This window comes from Candida pseudojiufengensis (assembly GCF_024610245.1).
Source record: "Candida pseudojiufengensis strain CBS 10847 chromosome Unknown scaffold5, whole genome shotgun sequence".
Taxonomy (NCBI): domain Eukaryota; kingdom Fungi; phylum Ascomycota; class Pichiomycetes; order Serinales; family Debaryomycetaceae; genus Lodderomyces; species Lodderomyces pseudojiufengensis.
The window spans coordinates 975,786-996,957 of record NW_026261528.1 but is presented as its reverse complement, the minus strand read 5'-3'; the positions used below and the strand labels follow the sequence as shown (position 1 = coordinate 996,957).

The 21,172-nt window shown below is 28.4% G+C and overlaps 3 protein-coding genes across 3 annotated transcripts; all 3 read right to left on the bottom strand. All coding sequences in view use genetic code 12, as the record gives it.

The window, feature by feature from the left end:
• Positions 1–993: 993 nt before the first annotated feature.
• KGF55_002709 (DEAD/DEAH box helicase family protein) lies at positions 994–5,655 on the bottom strand (the record flags this gene model as incomplete). The annotated part of the gene is made up of 1 exon (XM_051757423.1): positions 994–5,655. One exon carries the CDS (start codon positions 5,653–5,655, stop codon positions 994–996), a length of 4,662 nt encoding a protein of 1,553 aa, XP_051614970.1.
• A 12,401-nt stretch (positions 5,656–18,056) lies between these two features.
• Positions 18,057–19,370, bottom strand: KGF55_002708 (uncharacterized protein; the record flags this gene model as incomplete). Its single annotated transcript, XM_051757422.1, has 1 exon — positions 18,057–19,370. The coding sequence occupies one exon, from the start codon at positions 19,368–19,370 to the stop codon at positions 18,057–18,059; it is 1,314 nt and encodes a 437-aa protein (XP_051614969.1).
• A 567-nt stretch (positions 19,371–19,937) lies between these two features.
• On the bottom strand, positions 19,938–21,026 carry TRP4 (anthranilate phosphoribosyltransferase; the record flags this gene model as incomplete). The annotated part of the gene is made up of 1 exon (XM_051757421.1): positions 19,938–21,026. One exon carries the CDS (start codon positions 21,024–21,026, stop codon positions 19,938–19,940), a length of 1,089 nt encoding a protein of 362 aa, XP_051614968.1.
• Positions 21,027–21,172: the final 146 nt, after the last annotated feature.

Below are 21,172 nucleotides of genomic sequence, written 5' to 3'. Positions count from 1 at the left end.
GATGCTAATATATTACAGTTTGGTATTCTTCGATAATTGGACCTACTTCATAAGTAGATGCAACAAACTTCCATAACCAGATTCAAAAAAGTGTTGCACCTTTTACCAACTTTAAAAAAGTGTAAACACAAAATCAAAATGTAATGCCTCAACAATTGCCTATTTAGGTAGAAAGCATTTTTTACATTATTATTTCACGCACGCGCGTTATTAACGACAATCCGTGCCAAATTGCCCTCATACATCGCCATTTTCGCCAAAAGTACACTCTATGGTCTTAACCGTGCGCGTCCTAGCGTGTTTTTCACTTGACTGCCTGTAATTTACGAAAATCTCGTATTTATCGTATACTTAACTATTACATAGTAATATACTAGTATAAACCAATTACTATACTTTTTTCATCAAAACAGCCAGTTCCAACTATAAACCTTTCACTATTAGATCATATATACACTCTATAATAGATTCTATTCCTCTTTTAATCAGTAAAACTATATTTTTTAACATTTATTATCAATCGATCTAATTTTACTAAAATTACTTAGTATAACTTTTATTTTCATTTAATTATATTACCAAATACTATTAATTTAAGTAAAATATAAAAAACTACTAATAATCGTAATTCCCAACTTAAAGTCAGTTAGATCACTATTATAAATTATACTAGTCAGTATAAGTAGTTACTTAAGTAGATTCAGTACCTCTTTCTTCTGGTTATATTACTATTCTATTACTAGTACTTAAACCTCCTTAACTACTTATTTAATAAATTCAAATCTAATATACAGTACTCTCGTTTTCAACAGAAGAAATATCCATCCTTACCTCAAAATTTGCATGCTTCATACTTAAGAGTTTTATATGATGTGAGTGAACAACGAAATCAAGCATATCACATTAATAACTAAAATTTACTCACAAGAAAAACATAAAACTTTACACATAAATCTCAAACTAAACAAACAAACACAAATCTCTTTAGTAATTCTAAAAACTTAATCTTCTCTTACACCTATTTGGAAGTATATTGCAACTAAATTGTAATTTTGAAATGAAGTGAATATGACCATACCATCCATCATCACGACTACAAGTAGAAATCATTTCTAGCCAATGTTGGAAAAAAATAATGTTATCGTCATTAGCCTCATAATCTTTAGCCACCTTTGAGAAAAACAAAACATAAAAAAGCTCTCTAGTATACTCATAAGCACAATCTCCTTCATGTTTAATACCACAATTTTCACAGCCAAAAGAAAACTTCAGAAAATGAATCATACCAACAGCACTCACAGTACAAGCCCATTTAGGAAGACCATACATAGTTCCACATTGTATAATATGTTCTCTTGGATTTAATTTTGAAGGTGGAGCTATATCATTTTTCAAATGTTTTAATATATATAAAGGCATAAGTTTTATCTCCAGTAAATATGACAAAACTTTTACATATGTTTCAAATCCTTCATCCAGTGTTTGATTTATCTCAGATATCCTATAACCACTACCATTTTTAATCATTTGCTTGTACCTTTTCAACTTATTAAATGTGATGTCACCAGTTTTTAAATATTTCTCAAATGACCTTTCAGTTAGAATCTCCTGCACATTTCTGATATTAACTTCATTTAGCATTAGCTTTATACTCAAAATTTTCTCAAAAGTAGTTGAAAAGTTGCACCCATTACATGCTGCCGTTTTTAAATAGCATTTCTCACAAGTATCTGATTCATCACTATGAACACCACCTAAAGATTCCTTGTATGATCTAAAAATTTTAATTACTCCCTTCAAAAACTCTTCATTTTGGTCAAACTCTTTATTAAATTTACTTGAAGGTTTGCAAATATCCCATAAACGATTTATCCCCAGCTGTTTTTCTCTAATTTTACCACTAATGTGTATCATTTCCCTGACTGGTATTTTCAAAATAGGCTGATAAGACAAATCCTCAACAATTTTCTTGTATATTTGATTTTCTCCAATTAATTTTTCATTGTTGACTTCATGACTAATAGCAAAATCATCCAGTAATCGATAAAAATCAGCAATCCGTTTAAACACAGATTCTTGTGGATTGAATTTATTATTTTCATTTTTCTTGTTGTTGTTGTAATAATCTTTCAGATCTTTTGTGAAGTAGGTAGTTGAAAGCCCGTTGTTTCTTAAGCGTCCTGTGCATTGAATATAGTCACCAATATGGATCAATGAATTATAATAAATAACCTGGTAGTAATTAGAATTGTTCAATCCAACAGTTAAACACTTGGTTCCCAAAATAATTCTCTTCCCATCAAGCATTAAAAACTGAGTATTAAATTCACATGAAGCAGCTTCTCCCACAATCAAACCTACCAAATTTTCATTGAAATTGAGCAATAATATGTCCAAAAATGATTTAAGGGAATTTAAAGTATTGAAGTAAACTAAACATATTGATTCCTCTTTATGATCCAAAACTGATTTTATTCTTTGAATAGTTTTTGCAGCTAAATCTTTTGTATTGACCTCTATAAATTCATGAATTACTCCTTTATCGCAAACATCACTTATCCCGTTAATTACTTGAAACTTAAGTTTAAATTGATCCTCCAAGCATCCAATTGTTGTTGGTAATGGAGTAGCTGTCATAAATATCTGTTTCCGAAATAAATCAACAACCGATGCTTTCATCAAGCCTAATTTTCTGTAACCCTCAGATTCAATCAAGTGAGCTTCATCCAACACCACAAACCCAAGTCTTTCCTTGTGTATAGATAAAAAATCCTCAAAATACTGTTTCTTCAATAAATCAAAGCTGCATACAACAACATCAGTACTGTCAATAACATTCTGGTAGTCAACACCATCAAGCACATTAAACCTGTCCTTACGAAACCTTTTTATCATCTCATCTTTCAATCTTAAATATGGTACGGCTATTACATGAAGCCACTTTTTGGATGTCATCCTTTTAAACAATTGCATGGGGAATGATACACAATATGTTTTTCCAGCACCAGTAGCAGCAATAACAAAAAGTGATTTTGACTTACATAATGCAATCTGTAAAATGGTTTTATATTGAAAGCTTGAAAAATTGAAATCTGGAAACTGACTTAAAATTGCTGAATCGAGTCTATTAATGTCGAATGATCCAAAATCTCCTTGATCCTCTGGTTCCTTTGATGCTGTTTTCTTTGAATAAATAGTTGAGTTTGGTTTACCAGAAAGTTGAAGGTATTGACACCATTTCTCAAAAAGCTCAGTTGTGGCAGTTAATTTATAAGTTGAAAAATATGTCATAATACTCCTTTTATCAACACTATATTGCATTAAACCAGTTTCTGTCGAATGACCTTGTATACCTTCTAAAATATCTGCTGCATCCTGATTTAACAAACTTGAAAAATTATTCTTTATATAATATGAAGTGGCTTGTCTTAGAATTCTAACACCAATTTTCTTACTGGTAATCAATGACTGCAAAAATGAACTGAACTTTGTTGGTTTTATTAATCTACCACTATTGCTAACAAAACAGTAGGTATTAAAACATGCCCGTCCACTTACCTCATCACGAAAGTCCCTTGATGTAAAAGTATTTAACTCCAGCTCCACTAATGAAAGATGTAAAGTCCTAATTGCATATAAAAAAGCAATTATCATTGTACCAACTTCTTTTGAATAGGCCCTAAATCGATGATCTTCTTTTTTATTCTTGTTGTATAATGTTTGAATAATTAATTGTGATGATATGAAAACCACATTCCTTTTGGCAAAATTATCAGCTTTATAGTTTAATGTACACAACTCTGGCAATCTGAAAGAATTCATGGAACTAACATAAATGACCACCATGAGAGCCAATGTAGCTTTTTCAATCCACTTCAAGGCCAAGTCTTTTTCTTCAACAAGTGTAGCATCAAAAATCAAATCTATCATGTCAGGTAACAATTTTTGGGATTGAAAATCTTGGTTCAACATAAACTTTCCATACACATCCGATTGAGTTATTTTCCTTTTACATAATAAACAGATATTAGTCCAAGCATCTTCAAAAATATTCTTAGCTTCTTTATATAAATCTTTGAGATGACTTTTAGCAATTTTTGTATTACCAACCAGACAAGTATCTTTATCTATAGCAATGACATTGATGCTAGCATAAGTTGATTTGTTATCTAATAAACGTGTAAAAAGATTATTTGCTAGAATGGAACCCGGAATTTCAATTGACTTGGTTTGAATTTGTTGTTCATATTCCATAAGATTTGCTCTTGTGGTTGCCTTGACATATTTACTGATGTTCTTCAAGCAATTAATCCTCCTTAAACACTCTGACTCCAGAAAAAAATTTGTCTTGTCTTTTTTAAGAAAAAAGGGAAACACAACTGCAATTAATGACTCCCTATTATGAATGAAATTCTCAATTAATTTTTTGACTATTGAAACTTGATCTGTGCTAGACTTTTCCTCAATGTTTTCAATTAAACTCAACTCCTCTCCATGTATATCATTATTGATCATATCAAATTCTTTCCCAAGGCAAATTCTGTCCAACATTCTCCCAAAAACACGACAAAAACTATCCACGGTTGCAGGCTTGTGCTCTCTAATGAAATTTACAAATCCTTCATGATCTTTCATCCATCTTCTTGAAGTGATTGCACTAAACTCTGCAGAACCAATTGCTTTTTCATATAAAGTTCTGTATACAAATTTTCCAACTCCAACAATATCTTCATTATATGGTATTTCGACAAGTTTCTTGTCATTATCAGATATGTTCAAACCACCATAATAATCATTTAATGTACTATTGTCATTTATCACTCTAGCACTTTCTTCCTCCTCCTCTGCAATTCTAACCTGTTGCCACTCTGGGGTACCTAAAACAATCAAAGCACAAATCCTAGTTGTGATAAAAACCTTTACACCAGTCATCTTCACAGAATTCGGTGACTTATATTCCAGGAAACTAAATCTATCATTTTTATACTTTGCATATATGGTTTGTGACTCAGCATAGTGGAAAAGTGTTTCATGTTCCACTCTGATTATCCTTGACTCTATGTAATCACTAACCTTGACCAATCTTAGATTTCTATTTGCAATTTCACGACATGTTGGTTGACAATTTTTCTGAAAAGAAGCCAGATATGGATTTTTGACCCTATTATTGTGCACAATAAACCCATCAACATAGATCATATCACCTGGTAAAGACACAACTGGAGACACGTCTTCATCTTCTTCTTGTTCATATACTTCTTGATCATCTTCATCTTGTTCATCTGGTGTACTTAAAATAATTTCTTCACGAGAAGTCAGAACTCTGGAAAAATCTGGGAGATCTGAATCACTGCCAAATACATCATCATCGGATTCATAGCCTGTTTGTAGTTGCTGGGGGTTTCTGATAATGACTGTTGAATTGTTTGATTGATTGACTTGATCGACTATTGTTTCATCACTTGTGGTTGGATTATTAGTTGGTGATTGATTTCTGTTTCTAAAATTCGAAATTAAAGTTGATAATGGTGGAGCTCTTCGTTGATGAGGTGTATTTGATGCTGCTGGGACTGCTGATTCATTATCACTGTCAAAATCTGAATCAATGTCTGACTGAAAATCTTCATCACTGTTAATATCTGAATCTGAAAACATGATGTATTGAATGTGATTTGATGAAAAAAATATTGATAAGTAAAATAAGTAAAGAAAAGAAGTTAAATGAATTTTTGAAAAAGAAGAAATTGAGCTAATTATATAAGAAAAATTCTAATATGAAGGTCTAGATCATACAACTTTTTGTATTAAGATTATTGTGTGGTATCTATAAACACGTCTTAATTATATTAATTTTTTTTTCAAACTATTGTTTAAGAAANAAGTACACTCTATGGTCTTAACCGTGCGCGTCCTAGCGTGTTTTTCACTTGACTGCCTGTAAAGTATTTTCAACGTGTTTTGGATCGTCTAAAAGTTTATAATGAAAGTTAATTTCTTGATTGTTAAGCATATTAAAAGGGGTATCATATTTATCGCGTTCGATTCGTAACTACGTTGAGTTTACATTTCACTATTATTTTGTATCAAAAGATACATTTTATGAAGTTTAAAACTATGATTCATCATGGTTTTTTGAATCTTGTGGTCTAATATCAATTTATCATATAATACTGTAATACAACATAAAACACTACTTTTGTGCGAACACTTTAGAACAATTTGTGTAATATAGATAAACTTGTCAAAATTTAAATAACGAGTACATAAATTTGAGTGGCTTTTTACTCAGGTTATGAGAAGCAGTTAAATTAGATTAGACCAAAAAGGAATAATTCTTGTTCAATATTCTAATTCTTATCTACACATTCCAAAAGAATTGCTTTTTTTCGACGAAAACTTTAGAACTCGTAACTATACAATTTAACTTTAATATAATTTAGAATCTATTAAACAATTATATTGTGAATTGAAAATCGTGTTTTTTTTACATTTATATCTACATCTGGATAAATTGGAAGATTTTCATAACGCGTTTCATGAATGTTCATAACTAAAGTTAATTTTAAATTTGTTTTAAAATACAATTTCAAATGAGCACCATTGTTGTCTATTCACAACTTATTTGAAATTTACGTTTCGTGATTAATGTTCATTTCTTATCTTGAGATTATCAATAATCTTGTTAAAAATTATTGATAGATTTGCTAAATCATTGTTCATATTTAAATTAAATTGAAAAAAGATAAGAATTTATTAGATTAGACCAAAAAGGAATAATTCTTGTTCAATATTCTAATTCTTATCTACACATTCCAAAAGAATTGCTTTTTTTCGACGAAAACTTTAGAACTCGTAACTATACAATTTAACTTTAATATAATTTAGAATCTATTAAACAATTATATTGTGAATTGAAAATCGTGTTTTTTTTACATTTATATCTACATCTGGATAAATTGGAAGATTTTCATAACGCGTTTCATGAATGTTCATAACTANAGCAGTTAAATTAGATTAGACCAAAAAGGAATAATTCTTGTTCAATATTCTAATTCTTATCTACGCATTCCAAAAGAATTGCTTTTTTTTGACGAAAACTTTAGAACTCGTAACTATACAATTTAATTTTAATTTAAATTTACATCAAAGCTGATTGTAGATTGAAAATCGTGTATTTTTTACTTTTATACCCACATCTGGATAAATTGGAAGATTTTCATAACGCGTTTCATGAATGTTCATAATTAAAGTTAATTTTATATTTGTTTTAAAATACAATTTCAAATGGGCACCATTGTCTTCTATTCACAACTAATTTGAAATTTATATTTCGTGATTAATTGTTCATTTCTTATCTTGAAATTATCAATAATCTTGTTAGAAATTATTGATTTGAAAGCACATAATCAGATTTTAGACAATTTATTTTGAGACTAGATTTGCTAAATCATTGTTCATATTTAAATTAAATTGAAAAAAGATAAGAATTTCGAAATACGTGATTCATTAAAATATAATTAACTGTTTTAATATCTAGTTTCAACATACAATTCTAAAGGGGTACATAATTGTTATCAATTCAGTACTAATTTGTAATTCACATTTCGTGATTGATTGTTTGAGTGTACTTAACAAGAAATTAGAAATTAGACGGTTTGTGAGAACAATAATTTATATCTTTGTTTATAATTAAGAAGAAATTGAAGAAAGATAAGAACTTTAAATTACGTGATTTGTTCCTGTGTGAAATTTTCCAAATATAACTCTAATAAGTTAATTAACTATCCAATACAACCTTCTTATTACAATTCGTTGAATATTGTATTGTAAAAACAAAAAAAACATTTGATATTTTTCTTATCTATAATTACATTTATTGAAAGGAAAACAAAAATATTCTTTATCTAAAACAAGGGGTATTTCAAAACTAAGCCCATCTTAAAATTATGATACAAAATAAAATTTTAGATTCATAGAACCGTTTTTGTAATTCGATACAGGTTACATGTATTTAATTATTTTTAGCTGTACTTTTAATTTTGATAAGACCTTTTTATGCTTAACTAAATGTTAGATTAACAATCTTATTTAAATTGTAGCTAGATAAATTAACAAAATGCTAACAACTAACAAAAACTCCCAGGAAAGAAAAATCAAAACCTATCTAATACATTATAGAAAAAAAAAATTCAAACAGACATCCTGCATCCGTACCATACTCGTCCGTAACATCCTCATCCGTAAGATTATGTCTTCAATAGGATTGAATACTCTATGAAGAAGTTACCTTATTGAAGTACAAACATATTTTGAAGTGTTAACTAAAATACATCAGTTATGGGTATGACTGTAATGGGCATAATATGTAATTATCCTGTATATTAATACTCGACATCTATTTTACCCTCTTATCTTTAGAGTTATATAGGTATATATCACTGATCCATCCTTTAATACATTCCACCCTCAACGGATCAATACAATGACCAAACTAAAATAATAAAAAACAAAACTTAAAGTTACACTTAAAAAAAAAACTAAAATAATAACTGAAACATAGTAAATCAATACCTAAATTAATAAATAAATTCATTACTACATTAATTAATACATTAATAACTAAATCGATAATTAAATTCATAATTAGATCTAAAATAATAACTGAAACAATAACTAAATTTAGTGTAGTAAATCAATAACTAAATTAATAACAAAATTTAATACAAGAATAATTACTAGAATAATCACTAAATCAATAATCAAATTCATAATTAAATCAATAATTAATTACATAACTCAGTTCCAAGAACCATTTCCACAAGCCAATAGAACAAAATAATTGTTGGACTTCATATTACATTGCATAACTAGAATCTATTACTGCTTTTATAACTGAAATCCTAACTAGAATAACCACTGGAACCAAATTAATAACCAAATTAATAACTAAATCAGTATCTAAAACAGTAACAAAAACATTATCTAAAACAGTAACAAAAACAATAAATAAAAAATAACTAGAACAAAACCAAATTTAAAACTAAAATAATAACTGAAACAATTACTAGGATAATAACTGAAACATTAAGTAGAACAATAACTAGAACAATAGTTAAATCAGAATCTAAATCTATAATCAAAATGATATCTAAGTTCAAAATAACTTCCAAAAACAAAAGGAAGAAAATATACAAATACTTAATTATCATGCATTCTTTGCTTTCATTTCCAAACTCATAACTAGAATTCATAACTGTTTTCATATCTAAACCAATAACCTAATCAAAAACTAGATTAATAAATAAAACAGTAACAAGAACAATAATAACGACAAAACTAAAAAATACTTAATATTGTATCGTAAAATAATATCTAGAAACATAACTGAAACAATTGATGTCTAATAACTTTCATTTATATTTCGGTATATTCGCACGACTTTTATGTCGACGAACATTTATATTTCCGTTGTTGATATTTTGTAGATTTTAGATACTTAACCTATCAACTTATATTTAAACTTATATATTATATTAGAATATCTAATTACCACTAAGCATAAAGTAACATAGAGTACGCTTAGATAATTTTATATTGGAATCTAATTTTAAGGCCCAAGTTAACATCACAATAACCAAAATAATAACTGTAATAATCAACAAATCAAGAATAAATCTATAATGAAATCTATCATGAAATCTATAATGAAATATATAATCTATAATGAAATCATAGCCAGATCTATAACAATTCCATAAATCCACAATAGTTCCATTCCTAACTACATGATCAAAAGAAATCATTATCTGTTCTACTTTAGATCTATAAGTTATTGCTACTATCAAACAACTACTTCAATAAAATACGAGCTCAACTTATTTGGTAGCTCATTTACGAGTACTGCGTTTTTTCGATTTTTTCTCACTCAAAAAAAAAAAAACTTCGCGCTCCCAGAACTCATTTTAAAACTGCAACGCCGCATTCACGATCACATTGGTAAAAAGCACACGCTATGGCGCTACCTATGAGTTTCAGAACTGGAATTGGACGCAAATTGCTGCAAACTCAATAACAGAGTCAACAAAGTAAAACTACCAAACAAAGTCAACTAGTAAAGACAACTAAGAAAGTCAACTATCTAAGTCAATTAACAAACTCAACTATCAAACAATTTTAACTATCAATTAACAAACTCTACTATCAAAATCAACAGTAAGCTACCAAAATCAAATAAGTAAGTACAAAAAAAATAATTTACGAAAATCTCGTATATATCGTATAAGTAACTATAATATAGTAATATACTAGTATAAGATATCAACATTACTATACTTTTTTCATCATAATAACCAAATCTAACTATAAATCTTCCACTATTAGATTATATATACACTCTATAATAGATTCTACTCTTCTTTTAATCAGTGAAACTATAAATTCTAACACTTTATTATTAATCTTTATAATTTTACTAGAATTACTTAGTTTACTTTTTATTTTCATTTAAATATAATACCAAATACTATTAATTTAAGTAAATTATAAAAAACTACTAATAATCGTAATTTCTCAACTCAAAGTCATTTAGATCACTATTATCAATCATACTAATCAATATAAGTAGTTAGTTACTTCAGTAATTATAGTACCTCTTCCTACTCTTTCTATAACTTTTACTTAAACCTCCTTAACTACTTATTTAATAAAACAAATACACTTTCCAATCTTAGATACAGTACTCTCGTTTTAAAATCGAAAGAAAAAAACTTTAATTTTAAAAACAGTTAAAAAAAGTCAACTATCAAGGTCAGAATAAATCAAAGTAAGGTATCAAACTCAACTAGTTAAGACAAAAATCAAGGTCAACGAAGAAAGTACACTATCAAAATAACCTCGACTAGAAAAGTCAATTAAGTCAACAATCAAAGTCAACTATCAAATTAAAGTCAACTAAACTCAAATAAAGTCAACCAAATTCAACTAGTAACAATTAACAAACTAACTATCAAACAAAGTAAACTATAAAAGTCAACAAATTAAACTATCAAAATCAACACAGAAAAGAAACTATCAGAATCAACTATTAAACTCAACTATTAAACAAACTCAACTATTAAACAAAGTCAATTATTAAAGTCAACTATTAAAGTCCACTATCAAGTTACCAAGAAAATATACTATCAAAGTCAGCTAAGAAAGTAATTATCAGAGTCAACTATCAAATTCAACAAGATCAACTATCAAAGTTAACAAAAAGTCATCTAACACAGTAAAGTCAACAAAAGTCAGGTATCAAAGTCTCCTATCAAGAACAACTATAGTCAACTATCAAGGTCAACGAGTAAAGTCAACGAGTAAAGTCAACTAATAAAGTCAACTATTAAGGTCAATAAACTTAACTTTCAAACGAGGGCAATCATTAAAGTCAACCATCAAGGTCACTTATCAAAATAAACTATCAAAAGTAAATTATCAAAGCAAACTATCAAAGTAAACTGTCAACTATCAAACAAAGTCAATCATCAAAGTCGATCATTAAAGTCAACTAAAGTTAGTTAACAAAGTCAGCGATTATAGTTACCTATTAAAGTAAATTATCTAAATCGACTAAGAAATTAAACTATCTAAAGTCAACTAAAGACAACAATCAGACTCAACTAATAAAGTCTAACAAGGTCAACTAGAGTTACCCACCAAAGAACTATCAAAGTAAACCACCAAAGTAAAATATCAGAATCAACCATCAAATTCGAATCTACTAAGAAAGTAAACTATCAAAGTCATCTGACAAATCATACCGACAAAGTATACTAACAAATTAAACTCAGAAATTATACTATCAAAGTCAACTATCAAAGTCGACTAATAAAGTCAGCTACCGAAGTCATCTTTCAAACAAAGTAGACTAGGAAGTCTACTATCAAAGTCAGCAAAATCCAACTATCAAAACCAATTAATTAGGTCATCTATTAAAATAAGCCTTTAAAATCAGCACTTAAAGTCAAAAATTAAAGTCAATTAACCAACTCAACAATCAAACGAAAGTTTCACCTATTTAAATCAACTTCCAAGTTCAACAAAACTAAACTAAAGTTTACTAAAGTAAACTAAAGTAAATTATTAACATAAACTAATAAAGTCAATTAGCAGAGTCAGCTATCAACAGAAGTCAACTGTTAAGTCAACTATCAAAGTAACCTATTAAAGAAAACTATCAAAATCAACTTTCGGATCAATCTAACTAAGTAATCTATCAACTAGGAAAGTAACTATTAACAACTAACAAGTTTAACTTAAGTCAACCATCAAAGTCAATTAACAGAGTAAAGTATCAAACAAAGTAAGTTCTCAAAGTCAACTAACACAATCAACTACTAAAATCAACTATCATAGTCAATAGTCTTACTCATCGCGACAGAAAGTTAGTCTTTTACTAGAAGATTTACGTTACAACAACACAAAAATTAGTTCAAAGAAGGTATATATAGTCTACACCAATATTTCTAATTTAACCCCCGTCAAGTTGTTTCGAATTCATTACTGTCAATCAGGTATCCCATTCCCCTCAAAATTCTCACATTCAATACTACTTTATGTTACTTAATATTCATTAAAAGAATATCTTTCGTAAACTTTTATCTTTTCAATAGTCATTTACTCAATCAACTAAAAAAGTAAGATAAATACTTTTCAGGTGACTTAACCTTTAACCTAGTCCACATTCTCTTTCAAAAACATCTAATTAACCTACTTTACCTTAAGCTGTACATCTTCATTCTTTTTAACAATTATCGAAAGAATAACTTTCATCAACTTTTAATTTCTCAAAAAAGATTTTTACTTTTTTAATACTCATTCAAAAACTTTCAAGTCATTATCCTCCAAAATCAGGTATCGTAGTCTTTCTCGGCATTCCACATTCAGCGCTACTTTGCTTACTAGTAATAAATACTCTAGTTATCTTCAATAATTACTAAAGTAGTTTTAGTAAACACATTTTTCCTTATTCAACTTAACAACAAAAAATTCATAGGGTAACTCAATTTTTACTGACCTAATCTTCATTCTTTTACAAAAACTCCAAATTCCATCTACTTTTTATTAGTAAGAATTCTTAAATTATTTCAAAGAATCGATATAATTTATATTCAAGAATTGTCGAGAGACTTACTATCATCAACTTTTCATCGACAATCTACTCATCATTCAACTTAACAATTAAATACTTTTCAAGTAACCTAACCTGTATCAAATTAGTCCACACTTTCTTTTGAAAACTTTTAATTCTAATTTACTTTTCATTAAGTTCTCTTTCACTTATCCTATCAATTATTAAGAGAATAACTTTCGTCAACTTTTATAATCATAAACCTAATAACCCCCCAGTCAAATAATTTTAATCTACAAAATGAAGTATCCTATTCATTCTTAGACTCACATTCAACCCGTTTTTTCTCACTAAAAATCTATTATTTCACTTATTCTTAATAATTATTACGGTAGTTATTCTAATAAACTAAGAATTTTTCCTTTTTCAACTTAACCATATAGTCTACAAGTAACTTTACCTTCATCAACGTATCCATTCTTTATCATAAATACTAATTCTAACCTACATTAAACAATTATTCATTTAATTACTTTTGATAGATTTCAGAGAATTAAATCATTTTATTTTCGATTAATTATAAGACAAAATACTAACAAGTTAGGTTAAATATCAAAAAGACTAGAACAAGGTCTTTCACAACTATAGGTAACCCTAACTAGATACGTAATAAACAGAATACACATATTACAGTATTCTCTTCTAGTCAAATAGCTTAATCTCTTCCTTTTTTATCATCTAGAAATACAAGGTCTTAGTCTGTTAAATCCAAACAACAGTAATAAGTATTTTTTCATCTCTTGACAAGATTTAACAACTCAACTACAATACAAAAATTCCTATCTACTTAAAGATACTTTTTAATTACCTATAATCCTATAAGTTTATAATTATTAACTAATTTTATAACGAAAGTCCATAATCAAATTCAATAACTAAGTCAACAGCCAATTATATATCTAATTCAATAACTAAATCATAACTATGTCGATTATTAATTCCATAACTCAATAAACAAGTAAATCAATTACTTGAACTAGACTTCAAAACAATTCCCATAAATAAAATTAAGGAAAAACTCCACCAATATATTTGTACAAAAGTAGGTTTTACTTAAAAAACTAGATTCCATAACGAGATTTTATAGCGTTTTCATAACTCTTTTCATAACTAATTTTATAACTATTTTAATAATTATTCAATAACTAATTTTATAACTACTTTCATTTTCATAACTAAATATAAATATTACTGCTCCACCATAACCAAATTTTTAGTAACTAACTAAATCTCAAATTGAATAATTAAGTAATCCATCACAGTTCACATAACTCATTCTTTAATCAAATAAGTCCTTTTCCATAAAGAATTTCATTGCCAAAACAGTATTATTTACAACACTCCTACACTACCATTTACACAATTAATTCCATGAATAAAATTAAACGATTAGCTCCCCATAAACCATTCCAATTCAATTTCCACAATAAATCTATAACCAAGTACACAACTAGATTCCTTAATGAAATTCAACAACTAGATATGAAAAAGTGATGCTCCATAACGAGGTTCCATTAGCAGATTTAATACAGTGTCTTTCCATAAGCAAATTAAAGAAAATAATAATCAAATGTCAAAAATATACCACACTAGTTGTTCATATGTTGATTGTTAAAACCGATTCCATAAGGAGATCCCTTAACAAAATTCATAAAAGTATTTCCATATCCAAAATTAAGAAAATTTGTGAGCTAATTTTTTATCAAAATTAGATACCCTATATCCATAACTAGATATAATATTCCGGAACCAAAATTTCAAGAATGTACTAGTTACGTATTTGGTCTTAATTATTTTCCAACACTAAACCCATAATTGATTCAATAATTAATTTCATATTCAATTTATATTCAAATGTTGATTTATGACCAAAATGTCAAAATGAGCAAAGCGTTATGACTTTGTTGCCAAGTCAAAACAAGTATTTCTTTCATAATTGTTTTCCAATTTTTTCATGATTGTTTTCATTATTGTTTTCAAAATTGTTTTCATAATTGTTTATTTGAATTGCATGATTAAATTCCATTCATAGATTAATCATCAATGAATATTTCTTTCAATATCCAAAACAAATTCGTTATGTATTGGTTCAGCACGAGACGAAACCGATCGTTATTTTACTGTAATTACTGATTTACTATAATGGCAGTTACATTCATTCAATAAAAAATAATACAAATGTTGTTGTTTATAATTTTTCTGATTTAAAGGATAATCAATTGATTAGATTTTTGAGGTTACAAAAGTTAAAGTATTTTCTATTTTTGATGAATGTCATCTCATTGATGCTGAATATGATTTACAAAAGTTAAGAGAAATAAAATTTGAATTTTTTAATTATTTTTGTAAAACTTTATATTTATCTGCTACACCAACAAAATCAACAATTAATAAATTAAATACATCATTTGCTACAAATATAAATATTATCAATTATATCAATGATTTTCCATTTGAAGGTGTTTCATTTAATACAAAATCTGTTGTAACTGGTGATTGCAAGGTACTTGAACACTATCAATCAAACATACAGCATTTACTATAGTCATCAAATCTCAAAAGATATCAACAAAAATCATATAATATTTGGCACTCTGACTTGTTATCCTGGTTTAATTATTGAAAACATCAAATTCATTGTCTTTAGTGGGTACATATAATAGATAAATGAAACAATCCAAGTGATTGAGAGATTAAGAGGTTCTGGTACTGTTTATTCTTGTTTATTGAAAGATTCAAGTTATCAAAATCTTCTCAAAAGTGACCATACACCAACAAATTTGTAAATTTTATAACATCAATTATTGGGAAAGGTATGATGAAACAAATATTAACAAACGAAGGTATGTGTTGGAAGAAGTTCAATCGAGGAATTTCATCTGATCAGATCTGTTGGTAATTTAAAATTAAATTCAAACTCAAGTCATTGATTACCTGATGCTACTAAAGTCATGAGCCTCAAATTAAATTCTTATAATGTTGTGTATCATCCAATGAAAAATCAATGGTTTTGCTCCTGAGGATAATGTTTTTGCTAAATTCCCATGGCTAAAAGTAGACAAATATGCTGAAGCAATAATTGCTAATTCAAATTCAACTACAATAAATACTAATAATCAGTTTCATGATGAAGTATGTATAGATTTGTCAACTTTGAACCATGGAAATTTAAGAAAAAAACTATCCCTAGGATCAGAATATGATGAAAATTTTTTTGTTGAAAACACTCAAATGTATATTGATATGTTCAAAGTTAACAATTATGATTGAATTGTATTGATCTAACAAACTTTACAAAATTAATTGACAATCTAACAGATAAAAATTTTGTCCATGAAAAATTGAATCAAGCAAATATACAATTGGAAAGAATTGAATATGTTAGTTCATTATTTGAATCAATTGGTCTGTGTTGTTGTTTATTTGGTATTGATAAAATTTATTTGAAAAGAACTATTTGAACTTGGTAAGTGGAGAAAATTTTTTGGGTCATTCAGTTTTTTTAAAATGACATGAGTACACATCTTCAATAAAACTTAAATCATAATATATAAAACCCAAATAACCATTAAACCTTAACATTTTATTAATAATAAATAATCCACCAAACATACCAAATGATTTAAAATATATATCACTCAAATAACCATTAAACCATAACATTTTTACCTACTTCATGTTATTTTTCAACACCACACTTAACATTTTTGGGTAATTCGTGTGTTCATTGTGGTGTTGAAAAAAACTTGAAAAAGGAAAAAAATGTTATGGCCCAATGTTCATTCGAATATTATATATTATGTTTCATTCAAATTTGACTGAAGATGTGTACTCTTGTCATTTCATTTCATATTTTTTATCCAATGGTTCAATTCATTACAACTGGTTCATGCTTTATATAGACATATGAGTGCTGACTTTGTTGACAAATTTGGATTTGATATTTCTATTGTTTAAAGTGAGTAATATGTAGTGAACTTTTTTGAATTGAAATTTATAAACTTCTAATCTTATTCTTGTTGTTGTAGATTTAGTTGTTTAAAATAGATGATTGTTGATATGTGAGTATATTAAACTAAACCTTCCTGAGTCTTAATTATATAAGTAGGTACCTCCTACTGAACTGGAGGGAACCTTGATGATGTACTAAGATGTTGCTTAGTTATCTAATCAAAATAAAAGATTTAGTCGAATTTTTTATCTTTTTTATTGCTTAAATATTTAAATCTCAACAATCAGCTGATCCTGCATGTTGAGCTTTTCTCTTACAATATGCACTACTTACATCCATATTTACCAGAGACAAATTCATTAATTTTATCCTGGACAAATTTGATTATTTTCTACAGGACAAAATTGTCAGTTTTGTTTCTTGATGTACCATACATATTGTACGAGGTCAACTCAATACTTACCGACTTTAAACAGTTAACCTTTTGTCTGCATCTGGGTAGCCTGATCCCCCATAAAATTACCAGCTGTACAATATAGAGAGATCGCACTTACATTTCTTGAGTTAAACGTTTCGTGGCATTAATGAGTCATTTACAAATCAAGTCTACTGTCCATTACAAAGCATTTTTCGCCAACTCGACGACCATCTGCTTTCTAAATCTGGAAATTTGATCTTGACAATGGTATAACGGTAGATTAGCAGCTAAGTGCCGAATACACCACTTCGCAAATATATTACATCTCTATGTTTAGAGTTAAGGCTTTGGAAACTTTTAGTCTTACTGTTTTATTGAACATCTACGACATCAGCAAAAATTAGAAACAAATTATGACGCCATAACTAATAACATACTAGCTATCCCATTACTAATATCGAGCCAGATCAGCATTCGACTGAAAATCAAAATCTTTTTTGCCACAACATACAAATTAATTAAATAGCATCTGCCATCTCATCCTCATCACTTTTAAGCAATGGACTCAAAATTTTCTTCAACAGCTCCAAGATTTCAGGCGTTATTTTATGACGCCATTCTTGTTGACTTCGTAATAGAGTTTTTAAAATATTGGCGAATTCCCGTTCTACTTCCGTCTCTTCTATTTGTTCAAATCTTTCAAGAGAAGATGAAACCAGTTTGAGTCGTGATAGAAGGTCCAAAAAGTGTTCTTCAGCCAAATCTTCAGCATCATTAACAAACACTTCATTATACAACTGTACAAGAATCTTAACATTTGTGACAAGATTATCTCTCTGATTGTAAATGAAATGTTTAAGGGCAATAAATACATGGGAAGTCCTGACAGCGTCAATTTCATAGTTTTCTATTATATGATGTAAATATTGAAACCTCAAGGGTAAATTCATTTCTTCAACATTTTTTAACTCATCTATTAAAATATTGTTCTTCATCAAAATCGCTTTAATGAAAACGTCATTTATTTTGAATTGCACGTTGCTCCCTTCGAACACTTCAGCTAAATCCGCATCTAACTCAATCGTATATGTTCTATCCAATAGTTCTTTTGACAGCAAGACATCCATCAACTCCTCCATTTTGTGCAATATAATGAACCCACAAACAGTTGGTTCTTGCAACTTTTGAAATAGTAATAACGTGTGATAGCTTGTCTTTCTTATAGTACAAGTGTTTCGTATTGGTAGTATATACAACTCTTTCGAAATCTCATTCTTCTCATAAAACTTATAATAAGTGTCATTTAGTTTTTCACATATATCCTCGATACTGTCATTCCTTGTCATCATTTTAGCCAAATTTGACTTGTAAATTATCGATTCATTCATCACTTTATCTATCAATTTTCGCAGATCTTCGTATTCCTCTCGCATCTTTTCTTTACAAATAGAATGAAGGACGGATTCATCTAGATTGTAATTAATGACTCTTAATGCTACTTTTAATATATATATATCAGTTGGTGATTTCGTTTTTAAATCATGATTATGCTTCAAGTTCAAAGTCATTCCACTATTGACTTCAAAATTGAGACTGAAAGGGCAGGTTCGATTTTTACATCTTACTTTGTACGAGTCTCTAGCACCTTTGAAAGTAATTGAATGTATTAAAAAGATTTCATGTATAATTGAAGTATAGCTTCTCAAATCTAGTTTGTTACTTGTCCAATGAGTTTCTGCAAGATACAAGTCGTGCTTGCTAATAATGTCAATGTACGGTTGAGCTGATCTGAGTAGGGCTTCTTCCTCAGTTTCTACTTGGGCGTTGGACATCAATGAAATTGTCTGATCTCGTTACTTGTATGTTTCGAAAAGTAATTAACTTTATCTAATAATTATGAAAAAACAATCGATTATAGGTCGAAAATCAAATTCCCACCCTCTCGCCCCAAGGGATTCTGAAACTTTGAATTTTTGTGATACAAGTATTGTCGTCGTGTAGACTGCTAATTAATCTAAACTATAGACTTTGTAATGAAGTTCTTTAAAGCTGAACTTGTTGTTCATTCAATTTTCAATCTATAAAAGTTAACTACATTTCTAACTAAATCTATATATTGTTGTCTGAAATAGCTATGATTCCTGCATATTGTAAATAGCTATATCACAATTTTCTCTGGTTTCTCTCAATTTTGATTAAGCGTTCAATAACAAGATAGACTTACAGTTTTTTTATTGTATTTCAAATATTACTCATCTAACAATTTTAAAATCAAATTAAGCCAAGCATAATATAGATTATTTCAAAGATTCAAAATATCTTCGCTCCCAGATTCTTCCAAAAGTATCAAAGAGGACATTCCAAGCTATATAGAATTCAATTCTATCATTCTAAATGTTTTATTCTATACATCTAATTAAATCATTTAATGCTTTTAAAGCATTCCCACTTGTGATTGATTTTTTAGCTAGACTTACACCGTCTTTCCAATTATCAGTTAAACCAGCGACATATGCAAGAGCAGCAGTGTTCAATAAAATATAATCTACTATTGGATGATTATTTGAAGAATTAACTTTAAACTCATCTGAGTTTTGACTCAATATTAATTTTAAAATTTTAGCATTTTCCTCTGGAGTCCCAGATCGTACCGAGTCTAATGAATGCTCTGTTAATCCAAAATCTTTTGGAGAAATACGATCTCTTTTAATTTCACCATCTTTTTCAACTAACCAAATTTTTGTAAAACCGATCGGAGATATTTCATCTAATATACATTCACCAAATACAACCATTGTTCTTTTATGTACATGACTTTCTCTTGCTAGTATTGAAGCAGCTCTTGCATAACTTTCACCCAATTTTTCACTATAAACTCCCAAAATTCTAGATTGTATCGGTATTGGATTGATCAAAGGACCTAAAATATTAAAAATTGTGGGTATACCTAACTGACTCCTCACATTTGCAACTATTCCCATACCTGGATGAAAAGATGGAGCAAATAAGAAACAAAATTTTGATTTTTTAACAATTTCTGGTAATGTAACAACGTTTATCTTGGAAAGATCAACCCCTAAACATTTCAACAAATCACCTGAACCTGAAGATGAAGTACTAGCTTTTCCACCATGTTTACAAACTGGTAATCCAATACCTGCTGCAACTATAGCAGATGAAGTTGAAACATTGAATGTATTCTGGCCATCTCCACCAGTTCCCACTATATCTATATATCCATTTTCATCAATTAAACTACTATCTATAGTTTCAGCAAATTCTATCACAGTATTTACTGCTGCAGCTATATATTCAGATTCTTGATCTAATCCTTTTTGTCTCAAAGCTGTTAAGAAGGCTGCAATTTGAATATCTGATGCCAAACCTTTGAAAACAAGTTTTATAACAATTGACAAATCGGACGGAGTAAAATTATCTAGTAGAATCGATTTGATGTAGGGAGTCAAGACTCTGTTATCGAAAGTCATGGTTGATTATGGTTGATTATGACTATTAGTCAAATTTGAAAAATTGTAACAAAAAAAAAAGAAAATAATTTTTATGAATCAATTTCTCCACACAAGCTTAAGATCAACACATTCGAAATAGTCAACCACTTATTCATTTATCAAAC